The 14,534-nt window shown below is 41.9% G+C and overlaps 1 protein-coding gene across 3 annotated transcripts in view; it reads right to left on the bottom strand.

Moving 5' to 3' along the window:
- LOC149308838 (connector enhancer of kinase suppressor of ras 2-like) overlaps positions 1–14,534 on the bottom strand; it is a 318,424-nt gene that overhangs the window by 19,872 nt on the left and 284,018 nt on the right. For all 3 annotated transcript variants that reach the window (XM_089536538.1, XM_089536539.1, XM_089536540.1), the window contains 3 exons: positions 7,201–7,249; positions 4,249–4,424; positions 1,660–1,733 (listed from right to left, as the gene is read on the bottom strand). In XM_089536538.1, coding sequence (XP_089392664.1) covers positions 1,660–1,733; positions 4,249–4,424; positions 7,201–7,249 — 299 coding nt within the window. The remainder of the gene's footprint in view (positions 1–1,659; positions 1,734–4,248; positions 4,425–7,200; positions 7,250–14,534) is intronic.

Raw genomic sequence — 14,534 nt, 5'->3', positions numbered from 1 at the left:
TCTTGAATTATTACTTTTAATTACTTTAACAACCCCTGAAGCCTTACTGCAAGGCAGATAGTTGTGAAGTCCTTATAAATACTGTATGTCCTCCTGTTGGTCTGGCACTGTTCATGTTATGCTGCACTGTCTGCATTGTAAGGATATTTATTCTTAGTTTATAAATCTGATTTTGAAAAAGCTCCCAGACAGATCCGCTAGCTTTTATATCCTGCCCCTTTCTTCTTTCAGATCCTTCTAAGGAATCTGTGTTTAAGGTTGCAAAGCTTTGTATAGGAGCAAGTTGGCTGAATCTCATATGGTTCACCCTAATCTTGGGGAATGAAATTTGGCATGAGTTTGGAAGCTGGTCATTGAACTGATACCTGTGTATACAGGTTGAGTCTCCCTTATCCAGAATCCTGAAATCCAAAATACTCCAAAATTGCTTACTGATGGTTCAGTGTAGAAAAATTTTGTTTCATGCACAAAATTATTAAAAATATTATGTATCAAATTACCTTCAAGTTATGTGTTTAAGGTGTATGTGAAACACTGAATTTCGTGTTTTGACTTGGGTCCCATTTGTAAGACATCTCAGTATGCATTTTTAAATCTGATAAAAATGCCAAATCCCAAACACTTCTGGTCCCAAGAATTTCAGAGAAGGAATACGCAACCAGTATATACACTGAATGATGGTGAGAGAGGGTTTCCCTCCACCTCAAATCAGAAACCCAGCTGCCAGTCTGACGTCTTGAATGAATCCATCTCATTTTCCAGACAAGCAGCTCCTGTACTCTGTGGCTGGTGAACTATCAGTCCACCAAGGAACAAAGAACCAAAGAGTGCCTGCTGTTTTTAAATTACATTAAATCCCACAATTAAATCAGAAGTGATCAGTTTGGTGGAAATGAAAATGAAGTGGCTTTTTTTCCAGTGAGAAAAGGGTTCTGTTTGTAATAATGAAATAATGAAATGCCAATAATATAGTTGTTATGTCGAGAGGGAAAAGGCCAAGTGACCTAGAAGGAAATGCTGGGAAGCTGTCACTGCTGCTCTGCTCAGCATTTGCTCCTTAAAGCGGTTGCTTCGCTCTGCCAGCGGCTCAGGAAATCTCTTCCATTTCAGATGCTTTTTGATGGCAGGATTTACTGTACGTTTCATTCAGTCAGAACCAGGCACCCCATTTCTATGTCAGACATAGTGACAGGGATCTTCTCACCAGTGGCTATGGCGGAGTAAGGTAAGGGGTATGTGGTGTTAGCAGGTCCATGGAACGGGGATGGTTAGACATGTAAAGACCCATCTGTCCCTATGCCTGATCCCAGGGACTGATCCCAGTTGGGACCTGAGTCAGGACATGCTTGGTCCATGCTCTCCTGGCACCTCTGCTCAGGGCCCAAAAAGAACTAGAACTTTCAGGTATAGAGACTTTTCCCCTTTCTGGATAAGTCCTCAGTTTGACCGCCATTACAAGACACTCAAAGTCCATTGGCCAAGGTGTCTACCTTACTGCTTAATGGTGGTGCTGGCTTTGGGCCACTACGTTGCACACCATGTGTCAAAATAGTCACCTTGGGGAGGCCACAAAACTTAACATACCATTATAACCACCATACTTTCCCAGTCTGTAAGCTCTCCCTCCCCCATTTCCAGTCTGTTTCACCACATACTTACTGTTTCCTCCTGCATTCGATAGCTCTGTCTATCCTGAACTCTGGCAAACTGATGAAACCTTCTGCTTTCTCATCCTGCCGTGAAACAAAGAGGAAATGCAACTGACAAAGAGCAAAAGGTTGAGATCCCGCTCAGTCTTTTCATTATAAATGCTGACTTTCCAAATCCCTGAGCAAGCTATGGTTAATCCCAGTTCTGTTTGTAGATGACCTTTAAATAGGAGCATTCCTACTAAAAAGAAGGCCAGCTTGGACCTATTAATAACTGAGGGCTGTTGAGAAATTTCCATGGTGCGCTCTTTTCACGTTTGTGAGAGGAATATGTCTTTTGTAGCTGATTTTACATTATTATCTTCTTTTTTATAGTAAAAGTCCTATCCTAGACTACAATCAAAGCCAGAGTTAAAAGCACTTAAGGCATAAACCTATAGATTGGAGCCACGGCTGCAATGTGAGGATGAATTTCCAATGCCTTTTTGAAAGAATGCTGGAAAATGCAGAAATCAGAGAAAATGTCAGTATGGGAGAAAGCTGCTCAGGAACCTGTGACCTCTTGTGAAGCTGAATTGCACTCAATGGTTTTGTGAACATTTTCAGCACAAATAAAAAGGGTTCCTCTCTTCTGGTGATTTCCTTTCCTTTTCCTTTTAATGATCATTTTGCAAGTGCTCATGTATTCAGCAGATATTGCCCTTACTCTGAATTGCCATAATTTGTAGCAGATACAGTTTCCTGACCTCTCACTGTTGTCCAGAGAAATACACTAGATAGATGAGAAGTACCTGTCCCAAGAGGACCCAGTGGACTTCATAGCTGAATGGAGGTTTCAACCGAAATCCACCTAATCCTATGACCCGGAACCAACCACTATAATGGGATGGTGTTTTATAGGCTATCTCGACCCATGCAGTGCTGGAATATGGCCTACAAGTCCTCCAGGTGCACTGCCCTAAGCTTTACTTCTTCTAGGATACTGGAGATGGGGTGAGACAAAACCCCAATATTATTTTAGATCACTACACAGACAACCAGCATTCCCAGTACAGGATTGCATGCAGTAAATTAGAAGCTTTTAACGTCCTTGTGGCAGAATGTGGGTGGATAGAAAAGCCAAGCCAACTAACTGGTGGAAGTGCAAGGTGGAAAAATTCCACCCAGTGCCTTGACCAACAACGTGAAGACATCACCCAGACCTACTAGCATCCAGTCCATCTTCATAAGCTTCTTTGCTCCAGTATAGCTCCACAGTGCTGCAGCACTCCAGTATAGCCTTAGTAAAAAAAACCTGAATTGCCAACTAGCATTTTAAACTGTGCTGTTAAGGAAGGCTACACAACCAATAATTGCTACAAATGCAAGCCTGCCTGCCAGTTCTGTGTGCTGCAACTACTCTGGGAGGTTATCCAATTATCCTGCATTATCTTTTCTTGACCATGAGTTTTTCCTCACATCTTGTTTGTGCACCTTGTTGCGTAAAGCAAACGCTCACACCTTGGAGTGCTATTGCTATTGCTATTGCCCAGTTTAATTGGGGAACACTTCAGACTGCCATGGTGGCATGAGCTGAAAGGGAGGATAACTCAACCATCTTTGTTGAGTGACAACACAAGGAGACTGTCTTCTTAGCTAACAAGTAGCTGGCATGAAACCAGAGCGTTGAGGATGAGGTTCTGAAATCGAAACAAATCTCTCCTCGCTCACCTCTGATTTTACTCAGCCATTGATTTACAAACACCAACCTCACACTGTGAAGTGGTGTTTTATTGTAGCAAAGGACTTTTTCACACAAGGCAGTAAATCGTAATTGGAGCAGGATAATTGAGTCTTTGGCTGGGATTATCTCATGATGTTGGCCCTTGTTGGACATGATCACACCAGCCCCTTTCTTGCTGCAGTCACACAAGAAAAATAAAATGGTAGCATTTTGCTGATAGAGCAGCCATCATTGCACCTCTTCCCATTTGCGTGATCAGGGCTGATGGCCCCATTGCACTCTCTTCTTGTCCTCTCCCTGAACCACATCTCCTTCACTCTCTTATGTCCTACCTAGCAAGTCTTTAGGGTTTTAAATTTTTTTTTCCCCAAGCAATTCCACAGCAATGCAATGCAAGCTTTAAATATATATATATTTAAACTTCAGTTGAGGCCGCAAAGCTCTGAAATTGCATGAAACAGTGGGGGGGGGGGAGAAAAATAATAGCAAGGGGGAGTTGGGAAAGTGGAAAAGAGGGGACACGGACACTATGTGACTGGCAACTGCGCAATTGTCCAGGAATGACTTTTTGCACTTGAGGCATTGCGTGATTATGAGGTTATTCTTGGATTTCTTCCATGAATGAAAGAGGATGGATGGAGGACAGGATAGCTATGGGTGAGAGATGGCATCATGCGATCAGGATTGCCAAAACCCTTCTCAGGGAAATCATGGTTTAAAAGCTGTCTGCAATAATCTCATTTGTTCTCCTTGGCTTACACCCATGTTTCCCCATCACTACTTTAATGTATACAATTTTTCTCCTTTGCAAAAAGTAACATGGCAATATGGAGTGTAAGGTACATTTTTGTCCTTCTGATAGTGGTAGGTACTCACATTCTGGTTTGTGTACCAATACAGGGAAGAATCCTTCAGCACAAACCAGTACTTTTTCCACTTCTGAGTGAAGTAACCTTTGGCATCTTTTTTCTTCCACAACCAACCCTCGCAATCTCCATGCCCCAAATCTTTGCAGGAGATCCGTCGCCGGCTGCTGTTGTTCAGTGAGCCTCCTTGAAAGGAAACGGCAATAAGAAAAACTCAAAGGGGGATAGGATATAGTATTACATTTTCTCTCCTCTACTTAAAGATGGTTCTTAAATGGATACACAGCCTGCTATCTGAGCCTTTTGAATATGAATACAGGGGGATCATGCAACAATTCCTGGATCCTTTGGCCATTTGTTGTTGTTAACTGCCTTCAAGTCGACTTCAGCCTAGGATGGCCATATGGATGAGAGACATCCAAGTTACCCTGTCCTCAGCCATCCTGCTCTTGTAGACTCATGGCCGTGGCTTCCCTGACTGAATCTATCCATCTGGTATGATGTCTTCCTCTTTTCCTGGTGCTTTCTACCTTGCCAAACATTATTGTCTTTTCTAGTGAGCCCTTTCTTCTCATAATGTGGGCAAAGTATGACAACCTCAGTTTAGACCTTTATCACATTACAAACAAACCTGGCTGGCAAGCAGAGAGAAGCATGTTTCTCTTTCTGCCTCCACAAGACATCAAAACACTTTTGTTCTCTTCCAGTTGTAAAAGCTTGAGAGAAGATCACATAGGGCCCATTCACACTGCATTTTAACCTGGGCTCCAATTAGATTGAAATGAGGGTCATTCACACTTCCATCGGGTTTTCTTGATGTGAATCGGGGGGGTTGTTCACACTTACGCTGGGGTTTTCTGATCCAAATTGGGGGGTGGGGCAGTAAAATCCCCCTTAACCCTGACTTTTATGCAATGAATTTTCTTGTGGTTCTTTTCAAAAGTACTTCTTTTTTTGCAGGGACTGACAATGGGAACTTGAAAAGTGATCCCATCCGATTCCTTTCTTCCTCCTCTCCCTCATCCACATCCATTTTCACCTCCTTCCCAGCCATCTCCATCTGCCACCTCCATTCTTATCCTCCCTTCTCTCCCTCTCCCTCTGCCACTCCATTCACCACCTCTGTTCGCCACCTCCTTTCTTGTCTTCCCAGTCACTTCCGTTTGCCACCTCCATTCTTGTCCTTCCTCCTTTCCATCTCTCTCTGCCACCTCCATTCTTGTCCTTCCTCCTTTCCCTCTCCTTCTGACACCTCCGTTCTTGTCCTCCCTTCCAGCCACCTCCGTTCACCACCTTCATTCTTGTCCTTCCTCTTCTCCCTCTCCCTCTGGCACCTCCACACTTTCTCCCCTTCCTCCTCCCCCCCCCCCCCCTCTGCCAGGATCCTAGCATTTTATCCCATTGCCAAAGTGAACAGAATCCCAGGATAAAATGCCATGGATAGAATCAATTGTGGCATTTCATGGAAATAACCCAGTTCCCACACCTGGTTATTTATCAGTCTGAATGGCCCCCAAAACAGATTTTTCCTGCTTGGCAAAAGGGACACTTTTAAGGTTTGACCACACTTTTATGACTGGAACAGAACAAAAGTGCTTTGACATGTGGAGATAGAAAGAGAAATACACTTCTCTCCACTTGCCTTAGGGTCTCCATAAGTAGGAATCTACGTGAAGGTACACAACAACGAAAGCGCAGACCCTAGCATTTCATATGATATTGCCATGAGAGTTCATGGAATGATAGTGCAATAACCGTGATGTGTAAAAGGGCCCCAGATGGGACTGTACTTTCTTTTTTGGGTTCCATTTTCAAATGGGATTGTCAAATATAGAATGGGTTTGGTCCCTGCACAAACATCAGCTCTTCTTCATTCTTGACTTCTTGGAAATTCAGGTGGAAAGAAATTCAATTGGGCACCATCATCTCAACAAAATTAGCATTCCTGCAAGCCTTTTGTGAGAAAATACATGTCTTGCCTCAAGCAATTCACACTTTTGCAAAGCATCAGAGACATCTCTGAGAACTAAAGTGTTGTGTTTTAGAATGTAAATGGCTAAAACATGCATAGTAAAAATGTATGCAGAAATCTGCTTTGGTCAATGCGGGAAAACTGTGAAAATTAAGTAAATTGTCCAAACAGATGCACAGATGTACAAAAAACATTCACAGAGGTACAGAATGAAAACACAAAGTCTCATAATGTAACAAAAAACAACAACAGAAGGATGAGAAGAAAATGAAGGTGAGATTCAGAGAATGTCCACATAATTGAGATTGAAAATTTTTCATATCCCTGCTTGATCTCTGATGATTTCGTTAGAAAATGGGTGATATGATATATATTATGCTTCAGGACTGGACCTGATCTCTTTTTAAATCAAATTGGTAAAGTAGGCAGTCTATGCCTAGCTAAATTCAGGCTTTACAGACCTAATATTAAACACCTGATAGTGAAAATATCTTATTTTTGTGATTTCAAAACATTCAGTTCAATAACCCTAAAACTGTATCCTCACCCTCCCTTCCAAATATCCATATCACTTTTCCTTAAAAGCCCAGGGCAAATTTAATTAAAACATTAGACTGTTCACTGTGAAAAATTGAGTTTACATTGTTATATTAATTATATTTGTCCTACTGCTGTGAAGCACAGTCGAGAGTTTAGATTATGTTAAATTGGTATTCTTTCTTCTATAGCATCCCACAGCTAACATCTGAAAAGTTTCTTTCTTTTGAAATGGCATTCTGAATTCTGTCCGGTTTGAGAAGGACTTTAGATTAATGTCTTAGGCCTTCTGCTAGTTAGTCTCATGTTCAGATATTTGTTGACCATTTTGGTTCACAATGTTAAAATTTCCCCTTTAACAGAAATATAGTTAAATCAGATTTTAAAAAAAAGCTTTTTAATGATAAGTTTGCAATTATTATATATTATCAATTTTTCAAGACACTTACTTACCTTTGGGCCATTTTTTGCTTTTTACCCTCAGGGAAGCGTAGTGAAAAGACTGGAAGGGAAAGACAAAGGGGAAACCACCCGTTAGTTACATGCTTGTGAGAAACTTGAACAAAAGCGTTATAGACAAAAGCCAATGATTTGTAAAAACAAACACACAAACAAAATGTGCACATAAATTCCTGTGTCCAGGCATGATTCTTCCCATTGCATCCGCAACTATTTATTTTTTTCCCCTTAAAACACTCATGTCAGCTATTGTTTCCATCAAGCATGATGTGCATTCCAACAATGCAATGGGCGAAGACCTGCAGCCATTTTAAATATGGTAGAAATGCCTCTGAATGCATAGTCTTGTTATAGTTACAGACATAAGCAATACCCTAAATGAACCACTGATACTCATAGCACTAGCAGAAGGACTAGATCAACTCCTCTTATATATAACTCAAACTCAATGATCTAGAACATTGGTTCACGTCCAAAATGTCCTCCAGATGTTTTGGAGTTTGGATCCATAATTCCTGACTGTTGGCCAAGTTGACTGGGGCTTCAAGGACCTTAAGTCCAAAATGAATGGGCAACCAAAATTTGGGAGTCACTGGTATAGAACCTGAGGTCCTTGGGTCACAACACCAGAGACAGTTCCCAAAAGTCTGACTCCCTTAAGGAACTAAACTGCTTTACAGTGAGCCCCTCTTGCTCTACAGCACCTGTCCAAAGACATAAAGGAGCACACCAGGCACAAAAAATACCATAGGTGCGCTGATGTGCTCAGTTCTAGCCTAGAGGACTGCACAGAACCTAAGAAGCTGAATGTCTTTGGCATGGAAACTGCCATAGCATCATAGCCCACCGCTGACTTCAACATGCACTCAGAACCTCAGGCACAAGTAGTACCAACACAGGAGGCACCAGGTGCAGTTAACACTGCGGAATCAGATTAATCTGTATCCAAGTTGCAAGACACCTTGAAACAAGCTTGGACCCACACTGGGTCCAACACACCCTTCTTTAAGAACTTCACAGCCCAAAGAATTGGTGCACCAGTGACTGAACAGGAAAGGATTGAAACCTTGGCCTGGCTTGGCCTTGCTTAGCCTGGTATTAGTTCTAGCAGGAGCAAGTTATGTACTCAAAGCTGAGTGACCACTTGTTAATACAGTACGCCCTTACAGTGCGCCCTCCCCTGTGTAAAGCAAATTCTGCCTATGCTTGAGCCCTACTTAAATGAATGGGACTTGTGCATGCGGTGGTGTGGCGGTGGTGTACGTGCACCATGGGCGCGTGCCCCATTATTCCCTATGGGACGCGCTGCCCCTTTTCCCCGCATGGCCTTCAGCGTATGCTGAAAGCTGCGTAAAGCGCACCCGCATATGAAGCTTTGCTACAGCATTCCTAAATCCCCCTATGTATCTCATGGGGTTCTGGTATTCAGTGGCTGTGTCTCAGAAATGAATCATTTTTCATTAAGTGGGAAATATCTCTGCATGAGTTCATAGCCAGTTTGGTTTTCCACTTTTCTTTCTATCTGAGCACAATTTTTGTGATGACAGTGTCTAGAGGAAAGCTTATTTTATTTCCCCCTGCAGTGGAAGCTTCAAGAGACTTGAAAGTCAATAAGCAGCGGTGGCCTTTCTGCAGTCGTGTAAGTGCAGCCTACACAATGCTCTAAATTTCTGGAAGCGCATATGATTTCCAATAAATCAAAATCAGACAGCAAGAGAACTTCAGTGACCAAATGCAACCTCATCAACCTCCCAAGAATTAATTAACACTATTTAGATTGCAGTCTCACAAACCACATACAAAAGAAAATGGAAAGAGAAAATCAACACAGCAAGGTATTCCTGGAACAGAGATAAAAACAGTCCTGTTGGAGCTGAACAAAAATTAATTTAGTCTAGGGAGATATGTTTCTCTATAAGATACGTTTCTCGGGATTGACCCTGTGATGATCCCCTGTCTGAGCTGGGCCTACAGTTTTGGCCCTTTAAGCTCTTATCACTCACCTTGCCCTTAAGATCTTAAGATCCCTCCCTGGACCTGGTTCTTAGGCTTCTAGGGGACCACTATACTAGACAAGCAAATGTATTTATTACTTGGTTCAGTTTGGTAATGCTGATTCTCCTCACTAATTCATATGCAAGCTGACTCTCTCTTATCTGGAATTCCAAAATCCCAAATATTCCAAAATCCAAAACTGTCCACATGTGTGGCTGAATTAGTGACACTTTTGCTTTATGATGGTTCAGTGGATGCAAACACTGTTTCATGCACAAAACTATTTAAAATACTGTGTATAAAGCTGCCTTCTGGCTATATATACAAGGTCAGTGATACATAAATGAATTTTGTGTTTAGACCTGGGTTCCATCTCTACAAATCTGAAAAACTCTGAAATCCAAAACATTTCTGGCTCTGAGCATTTTGGACAAGGGAGATGCAACCTGTACATCTAAATCTGTATGCTGAGAGAGTAAGGTTGCCAGTGTAAAAGCTGGAGCAGGCCCTTGTACCTTTAATGACTGTGTAGAAGAGGGAATTTCAACAGGTGTTCCCTGTTACCTGGATGTGTGATGAGCCATTCTGAACAATGGAGGTCTGCAGGACAGATGAATGGGGTGTTTTGGGATGGTGCCGCTAGCTAGGAGAGGGACGTGTGGCTCACTTGCCCATGCCAAAGACCTCCTTTGCATGGAGCAACTACCTCAAGTTTAAGGTGAGTTCTAGGGGTCAGTTCCTTAGATCGTTTGTAGCAGCATTTAGGATTTCAGCCCCAGATTTGTAAGAGTTAAGATGACAGAGGAGGGCATTTAACAAAAGGCATTAGTGCAAGACCCTGCTACATGAAATGGCAAATACTGAAATTCTATATACAGTGTATTCTTTCCTGGAAGAAAAGTCCCATTGACCTTGACTTGTGATATGTAGACATGCACAGGGATAGATGAATCAGTATTTCTAGTGTGGGTTACTTCTGTATGTATTAAGTCATGGAAAATTGACCCCTTTGTATGTCTGTGGTTTTTAAAACCACACACACACCATGCACATAGGTGCACATATTAGGGGGAAATTTGTATGAAAATAATTTGAAATAGGCTTTTTTCCATTTATTTGTTTAATTTGTTTAATTTATACCCCACCTTTCTCCCCATATTGGACTTATAGGTATACATGCATTTTGTATGTGTTTCCTAACAGTACACTTTTGTACACATCCCTCCCTATTACTATATGTAATTTTGTTCACTATCTTCTCTAATGCCAAAGGATAAGTTTAAAATGTGGATGAAACAAAATTCTTCCCTGTCTCTAGATGGGTATAGCACTCCAGTCATAAGAGCTGGTTTCACATCACTTTTTAAATTTTATTTTAAAGCATGTAGTGTACTCAAGAGTGTAACCTAATCTGACCTATAAAGTGTCACAATTGGATACTATCCATCCTGGAAGACCCAACACAACTGTCTCAATTTTGCACAGACAGCCCCAAGGAATCTGCTGTCATTCTACATTTTGAGCTGCTTTTAAAACACCCCACTTTCCCCCTTTGTCCTCAGTTTCCTTCAAATGCTGCAAACCGGGTTCATAGAGCAAAAGTAGTTTGCACTCAGTTAGCTGAGCAAGCAGAAGACTCTTGCGCTTCCCTGTAAACTCAGGCAAAAGCAAATTGTTGCAGCCTCTCTTAGCTTGTGTACACAGATCAATTTTAATATTAATTAATAATTTTTTGCCATGTTGCCCACATACAGATGTTGCTTGGCTGCACATGTCCCTATTTTCATCTGTAAAATCTTGGAGGACATGCAAGAGCGCTGTTGGGAGAAGAAAATCTTGCTCCCCATAGCAATTGTTGTTGTTGTTGTTCAAATTGTTTCTAATTGATGGCCACCCTGAAGAGAACCTGGGGTCTTCTTGGCAAGATTTGTTCAGAGGAGGTTTTCCACTGCCTTCCCCTGAGGCTGAAAGCATGTGACTTGCCCAAGATCATGGCCGAGTGGTGATCGAACCCTGGTCTCCAGAGTTGTAGTCCAATATTCAAACCACTACAATTCCTCCAGCCCTGCTTTATAGATGTCAGTTGTGCTGAGTAAGGAGCAGCTTTTCACTCCACTCCTTGCTCAGCTGTTACCTCTGCAAACAAGAGCTAGACTTAGTGGCTAGCAGTCTTCAAAGTATTCTCCAACCCATTTCCCCCCAATATACCCATGCCTTATGTTTTTTTAAAATGCAGAAAAATGACACATAGCTGCTTGGTGTTATTTTAAGGCAGTGGGAGCCTTCTGTTTGGGAAGGCATAATGTGGCATTTTTCTGGCACTGGGAACCAAGCAGAAAGCCAACAAATATCATTCCACACATGTATTATCTCTCCTCCTTGATTTTTTTTTGTCATAAGGAATCTTTCCTGACAGTCTAGTCTGAAATCAGAGATAAAAATAGTAAAAAGGCAGGGAGCTCAACAGCATCCTCACTCGTTCTATGTATCTGTCAAAGCTGCAGACCTACCTCAAGTCCTGCCAAAAGATCAAGGAGCAAATCTCAACAAGATGGCACTATTAGCCTTACCTTAAGAGCTGGGCACATGACTGTTCTGCTCACAACAGGCTGCTCCCGGCCACTTTGCTCTCTATGGCAAATGCAGCTATCTGAATTACGTGTCAGGAATTATTACCATAGTACACTGTGGCTCAGTGGTTTAAGCATGGCACTCTTGGTTGCATTTATTGCTTCATATCAGGGCTGACCTCATTTTGCTGCCTGATACCTATAAAGGTCACCTCGCTGCTATTCGTAAAGGTGCATATTACCCAAGATTAATCAGATTCCTAAAGCAGAAAACTCAACAAGAATATCCCTTTCTTCTTTATGGTAAATGCAAAGGAACAATAAATTTAACAAATAATCATTTGCCTGGACCTTAGAGAAAACCCAAATCTGCTGTTAGAGGTGGCAGCCTCAGCCTGCCTGAGATTAGGACTGGTCCAGTTTATATTGTTCTTGTTTGAGGGAGAAGCTACACTTGACCTAGCTATCACTATTTCTGAGGATGGATCTGTATTCAGCACATCTCAAGCTCAATTGTGTCACCAATTAACTACCAGTCTTCTGTGATTCCATTAATACGGTGCACCTGTGTCATACGCGGGCGCCTTTTATGCGGCTTTCAGTTTATGATGAAAGCCACACGATGGGGTTGCAATGGCGCACATCATGCATGATCCACAGCGCAAGGATGCACTGTAATTATCATTGGAAATAATGGGTGTAAACTTGAGACTGAAGGTGTGTTTAAAAATATTTGGGAAAATATGGTCAAAACCATGTTTCTTGAATGTTGGGAAACCCTGATGAGAAGAAAACTGGACTGATGCGAATCTTTGCAGTTCAGGAATTAGTCTGTGCAAAAGGCAACCATCTTTTGTGAAGTCGAAGGCTTTCATGGCCGGCATCCATAGTTTTTTGTGGGTTTTTTGGACTATGCGGCCATGTTCTAGAAGAGTTCCTTCCTGACGTTTTGCCAGCATCTGTGGCTGGCAACCATCTTTTCTTGCAAAGAAAGTCACATTTTACCCACAGGCAACATTTTCTGTCCACAGAAGAATAGCTTTCTGTGCAACGCCCCTTACCCTTGTGCACAGAACCTCCAACTCCAACTATGCATTTTCTGCTTAGAAATATTTTCTGTGCAGAAAATGCTGTTTTCTTCAGCCAAAAGCCAATGTGTGAATTTTGTCAAGAATCCATCTCAAACTATAAATAGTCTTCAAATGATGTACAGTTTCTAAAGACCTTCTCATGGGAGAAAGAAAAATGCTACAATTATTCACTGAATCCTTTGAGAATCAAATCAGTGAAGAATTACATCCCTCCAGTAGCAGCAAAGAGGGACTGTCCCAATTAATCCTTTGCCACCCCACTTTTTCAGCTGCTTCTAAAATGACCCTAAAACTACCTCTAAAGCCACATGATCCTACTCCAGTTCTAAGATCTTGGGATGCCCATGTAACAGTTCCCTGTTACATGGCCCTTAAAACCGGCTAAGTTTCATAAGAACCAACTGCAAGACACACAAATCAGAGTATTCCTTCAAACGACAGCAGCAGCAACACACCCCTCTCTGGTTCACTCTGAAAGACTCTGAAGATCCTGAACAGGCAAGCAAAGGAGATCAAAGAAAGCAGAAGGGATTAACGTCTCTAAAAATAGGAGTCAATCAGCCTCATTCTTCTTGTTTTCCTATTTGTATGCTGAGCAGCATGTCCAATTGCATTGTTCAAAAGGAGATAATTAAGAAGGACTTTTGGAAGTGGCAGCGGGAATCGAAGCGAGTTCATTGAGAAATGAGCAACTGGCTCAGCATTTAGTTTCAGTTTGTGGAATGCATAAGGAAAGTATCAAAACTGCACAGCACAGCATAGGAGCCATATGGAAAGGGCTCATGTGCTTGGTATGTAGTCCTAGCTTCTATTCCTAAATGGGTCTCTAGATAGCAGGGTCTCAAGTTGGTGGAGCTAGGAAGAATGTTCAAGAGCAAATGATAAAGTGGGCTGCTATAGGAAACAGGAAGAGAAGGTGGGTGTTTGTATGGCTGACAACTGTGTTAATGTCTCCCACTAAACCACAGCAAGCAGCACATCAGATGAGCCAGTTATCTGCAGTGCAGGATGTTGAGCTTGTGGTTTTGCTTCATGCATTGCTCATGGCTTCAGTGGCCCTGACATCATTTATTCCTCCTCTCCTCTCATATGCTCAACTATCTTTTGGCTGGAATATTCATTATGGTAAGGCCTTTGCCAATCACATTGGGGCCACATGGCTGTGATGCACCTTGATGGAATTCCCCAAAGGAGCAAGAACATCTTTGCCTTAAATATTTTAAAACTTCTTTTTCCTGGTTCCTAGTTCAGATGGCTTCCCTCTTAATGGCAGAAAGATGTGTTTAGTGGTCAACAGGTCTGAGCGGTCGTGAAGATAAAAAGACCTGCTATGAAACATCTTTAGACTTTCCCCAAGTCTAAGCCAAGGTGCTGATTTTGATCTTTCAGTTCCTAAAATGTCTTGGTTCTCAGTATTTCAAGGAACACCTTTCTTAGTATGTCTAAAACCCTACAAAGAGCTGCCAGGTTCTGAAAACCATAAAGTGTACATAGTAGACCATCCTTTCAAAAAGGATTTTTTTGTGGTATGCCACTATTCTTTGGAATTGCCCCTGGGCCCTCTGGGGATTCAGCCATATCTTTCTTGTGGGAAAGATATCATGACCAGCCCACCTTTTACATTAGACAAACTGTTTTGGTACTTTGATTTTAAAAGGCATGTTTATACTAT

This window comes from Sceloporus occidentalis, unplaced genomic scaffold (genome assembly GCF_023333645.1).
Source record: "Sceloporus occidentalis isolate IW3139 unplaced genomic scaffold, rSceOcc1.0.p SCAF_8, whole genome shotgun sequence".
Taxonomy (NCBI): Eukaryota; Metazoa; Chordata; class Lepidosauria; order Squamata; family Phrynosomatidae; genus Sceloporus; species Sceloporus occidentalis.
Note: the sequence above shows the minus strand (reverse complement) of the source record. Positions and strands in the feature narration are given on the sequence as shown.